The 18,309-nt window shown below is 42.1% G+C and overlaps 1 protein-coding gene across 14 annotated transcripts in view; it reads left to right on the plus strand.

Annotated features, from left to right (window-relative positions):
* The first annotated feature begins 9,728 nt into the window (after positions 1-9,728).
* The window catches only part of PTPRK (protein tyrosine phosphatase receptor type K), a 393,483-nt gene continuing 384,902 nt past the window's right edge, over positions 9,729-18,309 (plus strand). For 2 of the 14 annotated variants that reach the window (XM_050315963.1, XM_050315962.1), the window contains exon 1: positions 9,779-9,987. In XM_050315963.1, the coding sequence (XP_050171920.1) occupies positions 9,876-9,987 (112 nt within the window). In that variant the 5' untranslated portion in view covers positions 9,779-9,875. Of the gene's footprint in view, positions 9,988-18,309 lie in introns of all 14 variants that reach the window. The other 12 variants (XM_050315967.1, XM_050315974.1, XM_050315975.1 and 9 more) reach the window with 11 other exon arrangements.

Genomic DNA, 18,309 nt, shown 5'->3' on the forward strand with positions numbered 1-18,309 from the left:
CTGAATAAACAAGTGATACTCTCCAAGATTAGCATAATTTATATTTATAGTTTTCTTTTTTCACTTTATCATTGTCTATTTTCTCCTCTGGGAAAATGATTTCATGGTATTGTTGTTTTAGTGGTGTTATTGCTAAGATTGTCATTACAGTGGTGCCACAAAGCCAGTAATCATTAAGTGCTGGGATTCAGGTGGGCACTGTAAAAGGAGTAAGCAACTAGCTACTTACTCTCATTGGGACATCAAAAATTAGACCAATGGCAATTATTCTGAGCAGAACTTAAAAAGTATTATGGCGTTTCCCAGAGGCTGAATATTGCTGACTTAGAAAACCTCAAGATCAGGTCCACTAGAAGTTACTATGAAATGTTTTTTGGGGTCAGATTCATTCGTGATCCTCTCCTTTGAGGTATTTGAGACTAGAAGAGGACCCTGCTCTTCCCTGGAGTATAAGCAGTTAAGAGGGCAGAGGAATAGACTGGAACATGGAGAAAACCAGGCTGACATGCTGCAGATTGCTTCAGGTCTCCCAGAGCAGTTTTGAGTTAGGAAGATAATAAACCACCCAAACCAAAGCTCAAGGTAAAAAATAAAAACTGGCTAATCCTTTGTACAGGAACAGCACTTCACAAACTGTGTCGATGCTACTACTGCCATCAGTGCTATAAAGATCAAGGATCCTTGTTTGTATCCATAAGGTCCTACCCAGAAGAGATAGATGGCAATTCAAGAACAGGATGGGATAAAGCAGAGTGCAACAGTAAAATACATTGATCCGGTCATTGAACCTGGAGAAATTACCTAGTTGTAGGCTACAGTAAGATCCATAAGCACATTTCAATCTGCAAATATTGCTGAGAACCTGAGGACTGTGTTTTTTTGAGGGAAGTGGTATCTGGAAGGAGTTAGGCAAAATAAAGGATGTGGGTTTATTTACAGCACATAAAAGGTTGGTAGTGTAGTACTGCATATTTGCCACAGCTGATGAAGGTTGGCATTGCATTTGCTATAGGTATTCTTGAACTGTTCTTCTGTCTTCTAGTCTGTCATTGTTGAGATAAAACAGAGAGTAATACAACTCAGCTGAGTAAGTGATATCCATGTCAATATAGAATCACTCCAGCACAGACAGAAAAAAAAGCATCCAGGTTCATTATAACTTCTAGATTATTCTATATTCATAAAATGTAAAGTCATTTTCCTTCCACTTACATTGAAATGAATTTCAGAATCCAGTGGAGATACATTTTCAAAACTAAAACAATTGGGCCAGGTAAAAAAAATTTTCTCACATAAATGTCTTCATAAACCTTCTTTTCAGAAAACAACAAATACTTTAACAAGTTTCCAGGTAACCTCACTAATTTTGCTGTACAAATTTTTTACTTTTCAACACTCTCTAGACTCTAATAAAGTTATTATTAAATGCTTCACAGTATTCTGTTTCAGGTAGCATGGTCTTCCACAATGCTGTTCTTTCCAGCTTTTCTGAATTGCTCCTATAACATTATTCTAGAGAAAGAAGAAATATTCCAAGTATGACACAACAAAAGTTGAATACAAGAAATGAAAGTTTTAAATTTAGAACAAAAACAAAAAGGGAAAAAATTGAAGAATAGAACAACTTTACACACAGCTCCAACATCCTGACGTACAGTAATTCAGAGTGAGTCACTTGCCATCCAGTAAAGACAGAGTATGGTAATTCAAATGCTGATAAACTCTGGGCAGAAGTTAACCTACATTGGATAAGATATATACACATCTATTCTTGGAGTAGGTAGCCTTTTCCATTTCAGTAGCTTATTTTAAAAGCTGGGAATTGAAGAGAATACTTCAGCTCTAAAATGAAGGAACATAAAAGTGGAAACTTAGGGCTTTATGGTAGATATCTGAAAGTCACACTAAAATCTTGGAGTTAAAGTACACAGAACTGAAGTAGTAATATTCTAAGAACAACCAGAAAACAGCTGTCAGACCCCATACACAAAGTCTTCATGACTAGTAAGATTTATCTGATGAGACTTTCCACTTTTGAAGAGAAGTTTAGTAGTGGCTTATGAAAGACTGTTCAAACAGAGAAAGCTTTTGTGGAATGACATGATTGATCACTATACCAGATGTCAGCTATGACTTGCATGTCTTCTGAGTATGTATTAATGCGGCTTGATTAATTTCCCTTGAGGATGAAATCTTCCTAAAACTACAGAAATGGCAACTAAGAATTTGTATCAATTATTTCTGCCAAAGTATCTTCAGAGCTTTAACAATTCCTCTGGTTTATATGTGATATAGAAATAATTCAATATCTATTCCTCCTTTTTTGAGAGATCATATAACCCTATCCCAGCTGAAAAACTTACATGGCAGGCTCAGGTAGAGAGGGCTGTATTTCGTTTAGGATCTTTCCCTACTTGGGTCTTCCTTTCCCTGCAGGTAATTCAGAAAACCTCTGCCAGACGTGAACTTTCCTTTTCTGGTGGGTTGTCACTGATCAGCAGTGTAGCCGCAATTATGGAGTGCATGTAGCTGGGCTCCAGTTTTGCTTTTGGTTGGTACCTACTGAGATTTCAAAAATAAATGTGTGTATAGTCCTGGACTTGAAATGTCTTTAATCATATTCTTGTTCCCTTGAGTATGGACTGACTGATTGCAGATTCCAATTTTCATTCCTGGCTATCATTAGAATTTGTGAAGGTAAGGTTGAATCGTGTACTGGCTCGTTCAAAGCTCTTTCTTATTCAAATCATAGCAATCTCTTGTTTTACAGCAAGAACACGAATATATTCCTTTTTAATGGATAAATGTGCCAGAGCATTGGGCTATGTTTTTTTATATTGTCACTTACTCATGATTGTTTATGCTCAGGGTAGTTTTCTTTAGATCATTTTAAATTCAGGCAAACTTCTCAGCACCCTCATATGTATCACTGTCCAATTAATAAGAAGAGGTGGAAACATGTAAGAATTTGGATCTCATAAGAGTTTGGAACATAACACTGTAACACTAACAATTATTAGAGGGAGAGTAATTGCTCTCCTCCAAGCCAAGCCTAGCTTTCTTTCATTTCAGTAACATGTTTTACAGTAATCTGTATTGGACATTTATGCCTGGATAAGCCAATCAAAGTCACTACCAACAGACTTGCTCAACACTACAGAGCTCTGCATTACTGTCATGATTTAGGAATTTAGTACTGTCACTGAAAAGACACGAGACCACTCCCCTCCCCCTCCAACTGAAAGCACAAAAGGCAAGGATCGTGAGCTGAGATAAAAAAAATTACTGGAAACAGCAATGAGATTAAAAAAATTAACAGTAACAACAACAGCAACAATATTAATAACAAAAGTGTACAAAAGAAAGAGTGTGGAGCTTGGCCTGGCTGCAGCCATGCCACCCACAGTGCTCCCTCCAGTCAGGAACAAGGTTACCCCCCTGCTCTGTCCACCGTGCTTGCTCCACCTGAAGGAGTGTCACTCAGAAGTGAGACAGAGAGCCCCCTTCCCTGAGATCAGATGGTATCAAATAACATTAGTGTCTTGATCATGCCCCCATGGCTCCAGGTTCCCTCATGGCAAAAAAATTAACCTTGTCCTTTGCTGAAACAAGGACAATTACTTAAAAGCAATTTGTGATTTATAAGCTATATTTATTTCACTTTAAGCTTTTCTGAAACAGGTCTTCTTTCAGATAAGAGTTTGACAATATCTGGTATTGAGGATCTAACGGTAATCACAAGAACATTACAACCATTAAGGGAGGGAAGACTGAATTCTCAATTTATTGTAATTTTAAATAATTAATTTATCTCCAAAGCCTCTTAATAAACTGATCACTGGATATAGCACAACTGGAGGTACCAGCACTCTGAGAGGTCTTGAGGCTATGGACAACTTGCATGTCATTACTCTCCCTAGATGAATCACACGATTCAAATGAAGTTGTTGAATTTTTTGTCACTAATAGGGACAGGGTTTGACATTTACAAATGCATTTCAGATGTCTGTTTTCTATGAGATGTCTCCTCTGGGACCTCTGAATCACTTAAACTATGCTAAAAAAAAAAAGCCCAGAAAAAGAGATGTCATAGGATGACATAGGTAGAATGGCCTGGATTGGAAGGGACCTTAAAGATCATCTAGTTCTAAACCCCTTGCCACAGGCAGGGACATCATCCACTAGACCAGGTTGCTGAGGGCCCCATCCAACCTGCTCTTGAACATTTCCAAGGAGGAGTCATCCACAATTTCTCTGGGCAACTGGTTCCAGTGCTTCACCACCCTCATGCAAAGCATTTCTTCCTATATCTAATCTAAACCTGCTCTCTATCAGTTTGAAGCCACCAGCACCACCCAGATTCGTATTTAAGTGTTTTGAGGTCTATCACTTGTCAATTCACAAACTGCATGTTCTTCAAAGGTTCTCAGTAGGAAATTAACCAGCTCTGCATTTCTTTCTATGTACAAAATATTGTCATGTTGCTTGTGCCAATCAGAACATGCTAAGCCTGGGTAAAAGCTGGATGAAAAGTGCAATGTTGTTTTACATCGCATTGATTTCACTTTAAGTTTGTTTCTTTCATCAATTAGCTTTTTACAAACATTCTGCTCTCTGAATTTCAAATGTGCATTTTTACTCAATTAAGCTACAAATATATTACCTAATATGTGAATGGAAGCAAGACTGTGTGATTTATCCTGCTGATCACAAGGAACTATTTAGCCTGAAAAGCTGCTGCTAAAGTGATATCTCTAGATGGCCCACCTGCATATTATCTTTTTACATTCATTTTTCTATCAGCTTCTCATTTTCAGTGCATCAGATTAACACCTGCAAGACCTCATCCAACTATTCTCTACTACTGGATATCTTGGCCTGCTGTACTTCAGTGTCAACACATGCTCTAAGGACATCTGTGCATTTTTCTTCCCAAGTTCTCAAGAACCTTTGAAGGGCATATTGAGTACCTTTTCAGAGCTGTTCCAAAACCTGAGTGAACACCTTCAACTGAGTTCAAGCTCAGCTTTAGTGTTGTGGACTTTAGCTCTACATGCTTTCAAACCACTACAAGCAGCAGGTACAGGTACAACAACCTAAAAAGAACTGGGCAATTAGTACAGAACTGCAATGTACTTTTGCAAGTCCTCAGAAACTTCTAAAGTCTTGTTGGTATCTTCCCCAATGGCACAAAATAATGTTTCCTGCTATGTTTCTAATGAGGAATACGAGCACGCAAGTGTGATGCATGGCATGGGGGTAGAAGACAAACAGTAAAAGGCTTCTAGGTAATGTGGAAACTTGAAGACGTACATACAGAAAATGTGTTGCAATAACTTGTTTAAAACTAAACAGTTCTGAGGATTTTAATGCATTCATAATCACCAATAGATACATTGTGTTTCAGCTATTAGCTGTCTCCCAGAGACCAGATCTCAATATACCTCGCTTTAACCGAATAGTGCCTTACACAATAAGACTATACTCAAATAGAGACTTTACCAAACAGTTTCTTTGGTGTTAAGACAAACTCAGGAACCAGTTTGTTTCTGGACTGGACCCTGGCATGGCACAATGTAACTTTGAAGGGATGGAATACAGTGAAACAATTTATGTCAGAACAAGCTCATGCCTCACTCCTTCTTGAAGGCTATTCCCATGCTATATTTCAGTTGTGAACTATTTTGTCTGCTCAAAAAAAGTAAGATGGGATTTGGTCAATAACAGGTAATATGCTCTTTTTAAAAAATCAAATGTTATTTTATCAAAACTGCAGAAATGACAAGAAGACCAAAGTAATATACCTTCTCTGGGTAAAGAATGGAAAGTTCTACCCTGAAAGGTGAACATTGCTGAGAATGATGGTCGGGTGAGAACAGGAGGCTCAGGATGGGAAATCACAGAATGATAGAATAGAATATTAGAATCATTTAAGCTGGAAAAGGCTTCCAAGATCATTGAGTCCACCCCTTGGCTGAACAAAATGCCACACAACTCTCTGTAATCGCACAAGCCTGTCACTAGCTCTGATGACATGGGGACTGAAGAATGTGAGCACAAGCTGCAGAGGTACGCCCCTCACAGGACAGTTCACTTGTTGTATGCGCTATTCTCACCATCTACCACAAGCAGCTGGGTGAATGTGGGAAAGCTATTATCCAGGTCCACCTGTGCACATACCATATACATCAGTGAATCCCCATTATTTTAAGACCTCTGCCTGTCCCACATTTGCATCAAAAAAGCTGTTCAAAGGCATCAGTAAAATTCAGCATTTTCTTTGTCTCTTCAGTTCACATGTCCATAGTTTGACAAGAGCATTGGCTATTGGTTCTCTGTGGAATTAGAAAAAAAAGCCTCTGTGAGAACTAGGAAGCAAAATAGCACATTTAATTGAAATTTGCAGTACATTTTATTGAGGTATATTTTTCAGAAGTCAAAATACAATGAAAACCCTGACATGGGCATTATTGGATAACACCAAGAAAACCTCAGTCAATACAAGTCTCAATTTTCTCTAGGATCTTCAACCTCCAAGAGCCAGAACCTTAAGGCCTTGTATCTTGCTAAGACTCACAAAATAAAAGAGCAGATTTTCACAAAGGAAACAAAAGTGTAGAGGGATGGAAAGTTGGGTGGTAGCAGCAGGATAATGAGAATCCTTGACTACCTGATTTTTTGAAAAAATTTCATTTAAATCTCTCCAAATCCCCTTGTACTCTAGGAGAATGGTTAAAGGTTCCTGAAAAAGAAAAGAGCAAAGAGGGAACTATCTTTCCCGATTAGGAATATATAACTTACTATGATATATCTAGACTTTATATACTATTCATATACCATGGGGAAATACCATCTTCGATGAGGATTCTATCATATAGCACTAGCAATGTTGTTAATTTAATATATTTTACTGTGAGATGACATCTGTCAGTCATTATGAACATAATTAAGTGATAGCCTGTATTAAGAAATATGTCATGATGGGCTTAGCAACACCCAAAACTATAATGGGGAAGTTTTATCAAGGAATGCAAAGAGAGTAGAGGCATCTAGTAGATTTTCAGAACCAAACTTTCTTGAATTTGACAGAGATTTATTGGAGACTTTATTTAGAGGTTGTAATTATTGCATTAAACAGTACCTTCCTTAAGTTCCAAATACCCCTTGGGCTGAACGGAAAGATGTTACTGTGGGGTGTCTTCATCTTTCTGCTGCTATATTTGGCTTGCATTTAGCATACAAGTTGCTCAGACAGTTCATAAAAGATGTGCAAGAGGTAATATAGATATATTTGCTCTTAACTGGAAATGCAAAAACTGTAAAACATTTAAAGCTCTAAAAATGTAAAAGCTGGAACAAAAAATAAATACATTCATGCTATGTAACATAAAAATGACCTCAAACCTGATGTGTAAGTATTTTTCAGGATGCCAAGTACAGTAGAAGGACACAAAGAGTGAATTACACATACAATAGTTCAACAGATGCACGCACACCTGAGGGAAAAGTGAGGTCATAAGCACATCTCACCCATACCTCTCAAGCTTGAACTCTCCAGTCAAAAAAAGAATAGCAATCAAAATCCTTTTTGTTGCTTTTTAATAGCAATGTGAGTAATGGGAAAGGATGAAATCCCACGAGACTCCTACTGGAAGATACGTAAACTACCTGGATAAAACACAGATGACTGTACATCAGTGGGATTCATCATCTTACAGCAATGAAATGGAATACTGACTTGGAGCTGCACATTCACCACTACATACCAACCGCTCCCACACTCTGGACCTCTGGACGCAGCAATCTGCAGTACTGGACACCAGAGATAATGCAAGCCTGCCATGAAGGTAGAGGGGAAGCAGGCATTAGCCTTCCTCTCTTCTGCTTCCCAAACCATTCACAAGTTATCAGGCTTGAAGCCACTTTTATGGTGTTAATTCTATAGCTCTCAGGATAAAGGCTGGCATCAGATACCCACATCCTCCTCCACAACTATATCTATACGACTTGGAACTCTTTTTCATGATAAGTTTTTATCCAACAACAGAAATGGTGGTGTAGCCTTGTGCATCAGAAACTGGGCTGGCACACTGCTTTCCTTACCCTTGCTCAGAACAATTTCCCATGTTTACTTAGACCTAGTATGTGGCCCATCCTTCCTGAAACTCTGGGTGTAATGAGATTGTCTCACACAGCTCCCATTCTTCTCAAAGTTCAAACAAAGAGCCAGTGTTCACTGGAGCATATCATGCAAGTTGGTTTTCAGCCACTCCACCCAGTGAAGGACAGGGGGCTCCAGGTGTATAGCTTTTTTTAGTGTTAGGCTTTTTTTTCTGGGGGTGTGTGCAGTACACCCGGTAGTTCGTATAACAAAGCAAACTGTTATGTTTCACCTGTTTTTTACATTTTTTTCTGCTGTGAAAACCTTGTGGGGTTTAAAGGTAAACCTGTCAGTTGCCACACATTGGCTGGAAATGATTTTGAATCACAGCAAACCTTTGATGAGCCTGGATTGAATTTCAAGTTTGCAACAAAACCTGTGAGCTTCCAGTGGTTTCAGGTTCATTTGTAATCATTATACAACGTCTCTAATTACAAGTTGTCATGAAAAAAGAAAATCTAATAAAAAAGAGGTTAAAAAAAATGGAGGAAAATATGCTTATTTAAACAGAAATTCCATCAGTGGTGGTTTTATCTGTTATTCCAAATGCTTTTTGGGGTCTCTTCAGAGACAGAGAAAATGAGGCTGCTATTATAGGGCATACCTGGGAGAGAGTATTCTGCTTCTCAACCCACGGGTGTCAGTCTCACAGCTGCACACAGGCATGTCTGAAAGGTCGAATATCGATTACACGTGGAAATGACAGCATTAATGGCAATACTCTTTATTACCATTCCAATTCCAATCAATGAGCCTTTACTGGCATTAGAAAGCAGACAAGTGTTGCCAAAGAAAGCAAAAACATGAACCCTGACTCGAGGATACAGCCAGACTGCCTGATGTGCGCTGATAACACCACGCTTGCCACCCGATGGATACCGCGCTTCCAAAAGCGGGATCAGCCAGCATTATCCCGCCCGGGGCGGTGGGACTTTCCCCCGCAACCAACACCCAGGACCCTCCGCCCCCGGCCGCGCTCCCTGCCCCGACCTCCCGCCCCACCAGCTCAGCCGGCGCCCTCTCCCTTCTGCCCCTCTCCGCCTCCTCCTCCTCCAGAAGCGGCAAGTCCTCCCCAGGCGGGGGATGAGAGCGAGGGCTGGCATAGCCACCGGTAGAGGCTCCTGAGCCGAGCCGAGCCGAGCCAGGCTGTGCGGTGCCAGAGTGAGCGGAGAAGAGCCGGGCCGAACCGTGCCAGATAAAGCAGAGCCGTGTCGAGCCGAGCCGTGCCAGTGAAAGCAGAGCCATTCCGAGTCGAGCCAAGGAAAGCAGAGCCGAGCCGAGCGAGGCCGGGCAGCACTGAGCCGATCCGGGCGGCGCCGATCCCATGCGAGCCGGTGCTGCCTCCGCGCCTGCAGCAGGAGGCGCTGCCGGGCGCCGCTGCGCCCGCGCCGGGCTGCGGGCCGGAGTCCCACATTCCCCGTGCCAAGTGCCGGGGAGCGGGGGTTGGACGTGCGCTCTCGGCTCCTCCCTCCCGCCCCGCTCTCCCAGCAGCAAAGTAACTCCGGAGTACGAGGGGAGTCGGTGCCTCTGCCGCCGCGCTCGTCGCGCCGCAGACGGCTGCCCCAGCGGGCGGCCCCGGGGCCAGCGGGCGCCCCTCGGCGCGGGGGTCTCCTGGAGAGGCGCCGCGGCGAGAGGGGCGGGCGAGGCGCGCTCCGCCCGCCGCCGCGGGCCGGGGCAGCCCCGGCCTCTTTCAGAAACTTCTCCGCAAGTCGGCATGGGCAGGGGGGCCGGCGCCGCCGCCTCGCTGCCGCTGCTGGCGGCGCTTGCCCTGCTGGCCGGTCGCTCGCCCGCCCTGCTCGGGGCGGCCCGGGCCCAGTTCTCCGCAGGTGAGTTGTTGCTCGGCGCCCAGGTAAGGGCGGGCGGCGCGGCGGGGTCGCGCCGTGCCCGGGGTGCGCGCCGGCAAAGGGAGGAGCGGGAAGCAGAGAGGTGTTGCGGGGGGTCGCGGGTGGCACTGCTCAGGGTTCCGCGCCCCGAGGAGCGGCGGTGGGGCTGCAGAGGGGCCGCCCCGCACCTCCATCCCCTCCGCTCTGCGGGGCGCGGTGCGGCGGGGTGGGCGACCGGCGTGTGTGCTGCTGGCGCGGCGCTTGCAGGGGCGGGCAGGGCGCGGGCTTCGGGCACCTCACAAACTCCCCTTCCTTCCCTCCTCCTCCTTCTCCCCCCCGGCCAGCCTCCCAGGTGCCGGCGGTGCTGGCGGCGGGGCCGGAGCTGCTCTCTCCCTTTTCCTCGCTCAAACTTTTCCCGGTGTCTCCCTGCTCAGCGCAGGGAGCGCAGCCTGCGGGGCGCCCCGGCCGCTCCCCTCGCCCCGAGGCGTGGGGGGGAGACAAGGGCTGCCGCTGGCCACCGGGATCCCCCCACTTCCCACACGAAAAAAAAAGATTGGTGGGTGAGAAACGGGAGGGAAAGCACTATGTAGGGCCGGCGTCTGTTTTGTTTGAAAGCCTAGAATTTCTTGCCCCTTTCCCCGCCCGCCCCACGCCACGGGGTTTTGAGGAATTAAAGCCCTTGGGGCCGGGCGGTGGGAGCTGCGGCCGGTGCGGCAGTGAGTTGTTGGCCCCAGGAGAGCCTCGGGGCAGAGAGCCCGGGGCTGAAGCGGTCGCTCCGGGCGGAGAAGGGGGGCAGCATCTCCTGTGCTGTGCCGGGGCGATGCGGGGCAGTGGGGGCTCGTGTGCGGGACCCTCACCCCCACCTCCTCCTTTATGAAGCACCCTTCGTTTGCTTGGGGTGAAGCTTTATCGTGAACGGGTTCTTATTTTTTGCGGTGTGAAGTATCACGCGAATGACCAGCTGACTAGCTCAAATAGACTTCAGGCTTTTATTTTTCTTTTTTCTGGTTTCCCGCTCTCTCCCCTTCATCCACCCCTTTTAAATTGTACTTGCAATTGCACCGGGTGCATTAATTCGACAGGCATTTGAAGCTTTTATCATAGGATACTGATTTGAAAACTGCCATTAATAAAAGTATCTGCACTCATGAGACTTCGAAGCACGGTTTTCATAAGGATTGATGTGTAGTTAGGGGGCTCTTTTTCTTTTCCTCTTGGTCCTCCTATAAATTATTTTTTAATTGAGATATGTGAAATGTGTCGTTGATTAAGAAATGTGCTGAAGCAGTGCTGGTCTGCACAGATTACATGCCTCCTTGTGTGTCTGACTTCGGTGTGTATAATTTAATGTCTGAGTATCAGAATTGTAAAATTATGTAAGCACCTACAAGTCCTTTACCACAGGAAAAGAAATGTACCATATATGCAGCTGGTATGTTATAGGAACAGCTAAACCAAAGTATTCCCAAGCATAATATCTTTACATTCAAAACCATAGTGGAATCAGACTTTTGCTTTACTCTAACTCGTCAGACTAATGTTAACACCAAAGGTAACACTTACGTAAAGATTTTTTTATGAGCTTGTTCACTGGTGTAAGAACAGTAGGAAGTTCTGATAACTTATATGGTCCATGGTATTTTATGCTGACAATGTGGCATGCAGCCCATTTTAGATTTGGAAGTGCAAGCAGTCAGGTTGGTACTGTGAGGTATGTGTTAGGTAAGTGGAGAAAAATGTTGAATATCCTTCTGACCAGAGCAGGTGAAGCTTGTCAAAGAGTTGAACAATTGTATCTAGGAAACATGAGATTTTTTTTTGGTGTGTGTATAGCATGTCAGCAGATAGAGACTTTTGTTTCTATTGCCAAGTATCAAAAATAGTGGTGTATTGTACCAGTTGGAGGTTTATTAATTGGAGATACAGACTTTTTTTAAGCTTTAGCGAAATAAGACTTGTTAGTAGCTGGTTCTTTCAGTGTACTCAGCTTAAGGCATGGTTCTTGGGCTTTTATGGGATATATTTGATATCTACAAGTAGAGCTATGCCCTACTGAATTCGATAACTGACACAAACTTTGTTCCTTATTCTAAGCCAGTCTCTCAAGTGTGTGTGTGTTTGTGATCCTGTTGATGAGACATCTTTATCCTGGTGTTAGTGGATGCAGAACACAAAGGTTTGGATTCATATGTTTGTTCCAGTAAGAGCCATTCTGTAGCCTACAATGAGATGTTTCTGTGTTTAGTGCACACTGGAGCATCTGTTTTCTTCCTAGTCATCTCTGCTGTTTAACATGCGTACTGTTTTTCAATCATCTTTTTTTGACCATCTCTCACACTCCTCACTGTAATATAACAGCTTGTACTTTTCCAGGTTAAACTACATCTAACTAGTTGTCAGCTTCCTTTTTATTAATATTCTTCTTGTCTGAATTGTAAGAATTTTAAACTGTTAATTTTTCTTTGTCATTTATGAAGCTATTAATTCAGTCTGGACCTTTCACAAATCTCTGTCATTGTAATTTGATTTTTATTTCCTCTTTATGATACTCTGTACTACTCCTGAGCATGAACGATTGCCAGATACAGAATTCTTCATAAAAATTTTGACATGTTTATTAAGGGTCTAATCAAATTACAGAGTATGAATTTCTTGGCCTTTTTCAGGAGCTGTGTGGGATAGTTTGTTGTCCGTTTTTCCTCCTAAAATATTCCGTGAAACCAAATGAGAAGGAGCAGCAGCAAGTTAAGAAAAGGAATAAGATACATCTTGTAATTTGTGCTTTTAAATCTTCTCCGGCCCTTAGCACATAATTGAAATATTGTATCTTTTGTCTTTCTCCACAGATTTAGAATGAAAAAACCCAAACAAACAAAACCCCAAGCAGCTTCTATTTGCTGTCCCCCTTCCCTCCACCTACCTCCACCTCCTCCCCCTCCCCCCCCACCCAGCCCCGACCCAACACAGCCATAATCCTCAGTGTAATGTTTTCTGGTCTCTGTAGATTGTTTCTTTACACCGCTGCTTTCCATGACCCTTCAACTTGGGTGCGTGCCTGTCAGAATCTAGGCCAAAATGTTTTGGCAGCGTGTTCTCTGTTGAAGTCTAGCTATTCCTTATATAGCACCTCCTTTCATCTGCAACTCCTACAGTTTGATAAAGAACAAGTTCAGCTTGTTTTCACAACTCAATCACTTTAAACTTATATTTCTTGAATATTATTTTTAGCAATTTGCATGTTTTCAAATTTGGAAAAAAAAACACCAAGGAAATATTTTAAACAATTTGTTGAAGAATGCTGCTTGTCAACTAGCTGATAGAAATATGCATTGCACTGCCTCTGATGGTGTCTGTGCAAGTGTGTGGGTTTTTTTTAATACTAAATAAAAGTTATGAGGATAAAAACTGTAGAAATGCATCAGTTTACCTGAGGTTACTTAACCATCATATTTCAGATCATAGAGATAGTTAAGCATAAAAAGGACCGTATGTTTTACAAGTTCAAGTCATTTATTATGGTAGGTATTTCTCAGACTTTCTCATAGAAAGTAGTTATTGTCACAAGTGAACAAGCAAGGGTAAATATTTCTAAGTTAATATTTTTCCATTCCCCTAATAAAATAAATTCTCTCCCAAAGACAGATAATAATTCAGAAATTTGATATGATAAAGTAGAAGATATTGTTTTATAAAAATTTGTCATTAAATATACTTAGAGAAATATACGAAAATCTTGGCAAGCATGTGTATTATTTGTAATCATATAGTAGGAGAAACTGAGGGCTTTTTGAAAATGTTTAAAAATACTTTAAAGTAATCAAAATCAAATTAGCCCTTTACTGCCAGAACAGCAAAAGTTTCTTCAGTCACATTTTTTCCTTGAATGTGCTACAATTTGCATGTGATATACAGGAGGCACTGGTGTAAGTAGGTGTGTATGTATAAGAGGCTTCTCAGTAGCTTTTTTTTTTCCCCAAAAAAAGCTGTTAAAATGTATTGACAAATTATATGGAAAATGAGTGAAATTAAAAATGAAATTACTTTCTTGCTTTCACCCCCTCTTTCCCAAATATTTTCCTTTCCTTTCCTTTATATATTCAGCTACTTCCATGGCACTGTTGGTTCACAGATCACTTGTCTGTCTGTATTTTCAGATGCAATATCACACTTAAAAATAAGTTTAAATTTTCAAAGTGGAACTTAACTGATTCAGATGGAATTGAAAGCACCCAGAACACGGTGACCCCAGAGGTCTTGTTTAGTCCCTTTTCTCTGAGAAATCACAGTACTGCTTAAGAACTTTGGTAGTGGTGTGCACAGTGCACCTTAAACCGGACAGATGTCGTGCCCTTATTTAAGATCTACTTACAATAATTAAAAATAAAAAATAAAATAATCATAATGGGAGTGAGGAAAGAAATCTGCACATGATCAGTGAAAGGTCCGCTCAACCTGGTATCCAGTTGCTGATGGTGGGTGCTCAGGGAAAGGGGCTTTTGGCAAGGCAAGTGACTTCTTCCGAGTACTGTCTGTCCACAGAGACAATGTGTTGGTGTTTTATACTGTGAGTGGATTCTCGTAATCATGATTGTGCCTAATGATGTATTCAACCTGGATTGCTTTTAGCATTTGTCTCACTTTGTGGCAAGAAGTCTATAGGTTGTGTGAAAAAAAGCTTTGTTTTTTGAAATTGCTAGTTGTATTTCATATATCCTAGCTCTTGTATTAAAAGATGATTAATCATTTCTTCCATTTTACCTTCTTCATGCCACACAGAGGATTTTTTCCACCCTGTCTCAACTATTCTAGTCAGAAAAGTCCAGTTGTAGCCACTTGCTAAGAAGGTACCATTCCATATCTCTTTTTATCCTTTACCAGCCTTAACTTTCTGCTCCAGTTCTACATTCTATGTTGCTCGGAGTATCCAAGAGACAGCTGCCTGATGGATTTATATAGCACTTAATAATGATTTCTGTTCTGTTCTCTATCTATAGTGTGATCATTCCTGTCATTTGCTTGACTTTTTTAACCATTTGTCTCACTTCTGGTTGTGAGCTGACACTTATGTAACTACCCATTTCATTACTGGGGAGTTGAGATATTGCAGTTAAATGATGGACTGTGGGGTGGCTGTCAGTGGACTGCAGGACCCTTGGAAGGGAGAGAGTCTTTAAACAGCCCTTTTGCAGGGCTGAGAACTTTTAAGCAAGGCTCTTGAAGGACCTGTGACCTCATGTTGGATGTTTGGGAGAGGTACCTGGTTAACACTCACCACTGTGGTTTGCCTATTTTTGAAATGCTCTTGTTAATACAAGAGAGTTAAAAACAGTTTATCCTCTTACTTGTAAAGATTGACAGTATCTGGATTAACATGCAGAGAAATCTGCAGCACTGCTGTAGAGTTGCTTCTTGCTCTGAAGTCTATGGTATCTTTGTATGTCTGCTTTAGTTGGTAGACCTGTAGGTCATCTTACCTCCCAGGAGTTGGATATGTGACCGTCAGCTTTGCTTTACATTAGCATCTATTTTGGTGTAATCTCTACTCTTCCTTTTGCAACACCCATCCTGTTGAATATGTAATAGGAAACTTCCAAAACATTTATTTTGGTCCTGATAGCTGAGTCAGTCAGGACACACCTTGTGTTTTCATGTGCTGATGGAATCCCATCTGTCATAGCTTAGCATTGTCATGAAAAGAAGCCTTTGTAGTGCTACTCTCAGAAGTGTGCACTCAGATTTGCAGCTTCAGTTGCAATCTGCCAATGCTATTAAGCTAATTTAAATTATGCTGCCACAGAAGGGGGCATTTCTATCACTTGAATAGCTCTCTGGTCTTTGCCTGTGCTGGGTCTGGCCACCGTGTGGCCTGTGGGTGAGTTGATATAGCTTTGTGTGAATCTTCTTGAAGGAAAGATGGGGGCTTGGGATTAGTTTCCTTTTAGCTGATGTGGAGCCATCTAAGTTTGATGTATGGGAGGATGAGGGCTTATGGTGGGAAGGCTTGGTTTGACAGGTGTCATTGCAGTGCAGCTCATGTAAGGTGAACCTGGCACTGTTTTGATCACATTGGCTTTATGCTCTTCTCACCATGCCAGCACTTTGTTCACCCAAGGAAGTACAAAGAGCAGGCATGAGGGCATGGATTGGGATGTGAAGAGAGGCCCAGTGTTCCCCCTGGAGCTGGGGGATTAGACTGGGCGAAGGTGGTTGAGGCTGCATTCCGGCTGACTGTACACCAGGTACTAGTGTTTCTGACAGGCATCTTTGAGTAAACTGGGCTTAACTGTGTTCTTTTGTTTTAATAGATAGCTAAAGCATTTATTACATAAGTGTATAAATAAGGATTATGAGATTGTTATGACACACTGTTTGGGGCACAGGAGGAATTGGTTTAAAGCTGAATTCTTCAGAATCACATCTTTCCATGCATGATCTGTCCTTCCCCATCCTGTGGTGTGTTTAAATAGGTCATAAGACATGCGGTTATGGGTAGAAGAGGTAAAATGGCCATGGTTTCAAGAGGCCAGGGTGGCCAGTTGAGGAGCGGTAAATGGCATCGGTAAGAATTTTGTATCAGCTGGTTGAGGATAAAGTCCTGCTGCCCTTAATTTTGTAGGTCAGAAAGGCCATTATCTCGTGCTGTTTCCTGGTAAGCCTTGACTACAGGTGGCTTTAAACTAGTAGTTTAGAACTATGCAGATGACCCAGTCTGAAGTCACCTATAGTGCATTGCTAATGTGTAGTTTGGAGTCGCAGTCTGCTCTTACCAGGAAGCTATACAGTTGAAAGCTGTGTTTGCATTTTCTAGTAATTTTGTAAATATTAGAAGCTAATAGAAGCATACTGAAGTGTTTTTCTGAACAAAAATTATTAGTATCTGTGTCAACTCAATGCTCTGTTTAAATGAACAAGCAAAAAGCTACTTGCCTTCTTTTAAGGGTCTTCTTTTAGTTGACTTAATATCTGACACATTTCTCTGTAAATAATCTGCATTTGTCCTTTGAAAGGTAAAAGCTAAGTACTGTTCAGTGAACGTGAAACAAGTTTTTAGGTTTGCTTTTTGTTAGTAAAATTTAATTACTGTGGAAGTTAGAGTTTTGTTGATCTAACCAAATCTATTTTGTGATTTGTCATGGCCAAATCTTTAGCTTAACAGCCTTTACACTGTTTTGTTTTAAACAGTCTAAAATAACCAATAGGATCTAATATATTTCTTAGTAGTGAAACAGTGAAGTAATGTAAGAGTGCTGCAGTTTGTTTTTTTGTGGAAGACTGCACATGAAAAGTTCTGTGAAGTTGTTAACCAAGATAATTTGTACTGTTGACAGATAAAGTTGTAGTAGAATTGAGGCTGTAGAATTAAGCCTCAACAGAGGAAATGTATCCTTAAAGCACTGGGTGGACAATGAGGAATTTGTTGCAGCATCTGTAAAACATCTGTAAAAGGGTAAGAACATAGCATAAGCATATAGCAGGAAGACCCACTGTAGAGTAATAAATTATATATAAGTAATACAATCATCATCATGGCTAGGCTTTGCGAATGAAGATTCGAGAAGGGCTCTACCCACGCTTGCTACAAGCGCGCTGATGGCTAAAAAGGCCAATGTGAGACAGACAAGTCCGCTTGCAGAAGGCACAGCAGAAAGACTCCCCAGGTGATATCGATGAGACGCGATTCTTTCTGCGTTGTCTTTTCTCCTCGAGAGTGATCCTGCGTGTGTTCTCAAAAGCAGCAGCAGCGTTATAGATGCTGTGTCTCCATGCCTCCCGATTGGAGGCCAGGGTAGACCAATGGTGGTGATCAATATGGCCAAGGCTGAGGGATTGTTTCAGGCAGTCCTTGTATCTCCTCTTCGGGGCTCCTCTCTTGCGGTAGCCAGTGGCAAGTTCCCCATAGAGCACGATCTTAGGGAGGCGGTAGTCCTGCATCCTGGAGATGTGCCCTGCCCAGCGCAGCTGTGTTCTCAGCAGCAGGACCTCAGTGCTCTTGAAGTGATACAATAGTCTCTGGTTAAAAACATCTGAGTCTCCTTATAAAACAGGGAGCAATAAATGGAAGGAGATCCTCCCAAAAGTCACAGCAAATATTATGGCAGTGGGGCAATCTTGTACTGATAACTTGGAGTCACTTTCTCAAGCAGAATAGGATGCAATTATAAACTTATTTTCCTGTAGTTTTAAAATCTGGGACTGCATTAGGGTTTTTTGCTGGCATAGCTATATTTGCTTATAGATTTGTGTTTTTGATTTCCCCCGCCCTTGAAATTACTCAATGGTAGGTGTGCAAAAAAACAAAAAACCTGTGTGGATGAGGCCTAAAAC

This window comes from Myiozetetes cayanensis, unplaced genomic scaffold, assembly GCF_022539395.1.
Source record: "Myiozetetes cayanensis isolate MyiCay16 unplaced genomic scaffold, myiCay2020 scf2-11, whole genome shotgun sequence".
In the NCBI taxonomy this organism is placed as follows: domain Eukaryota; kingdom Metazoa; phylum Chordata; class Aves; order Passeriformes; family Tyrannidae; genus Myiozetetes; species Myiozetetes cayanensis.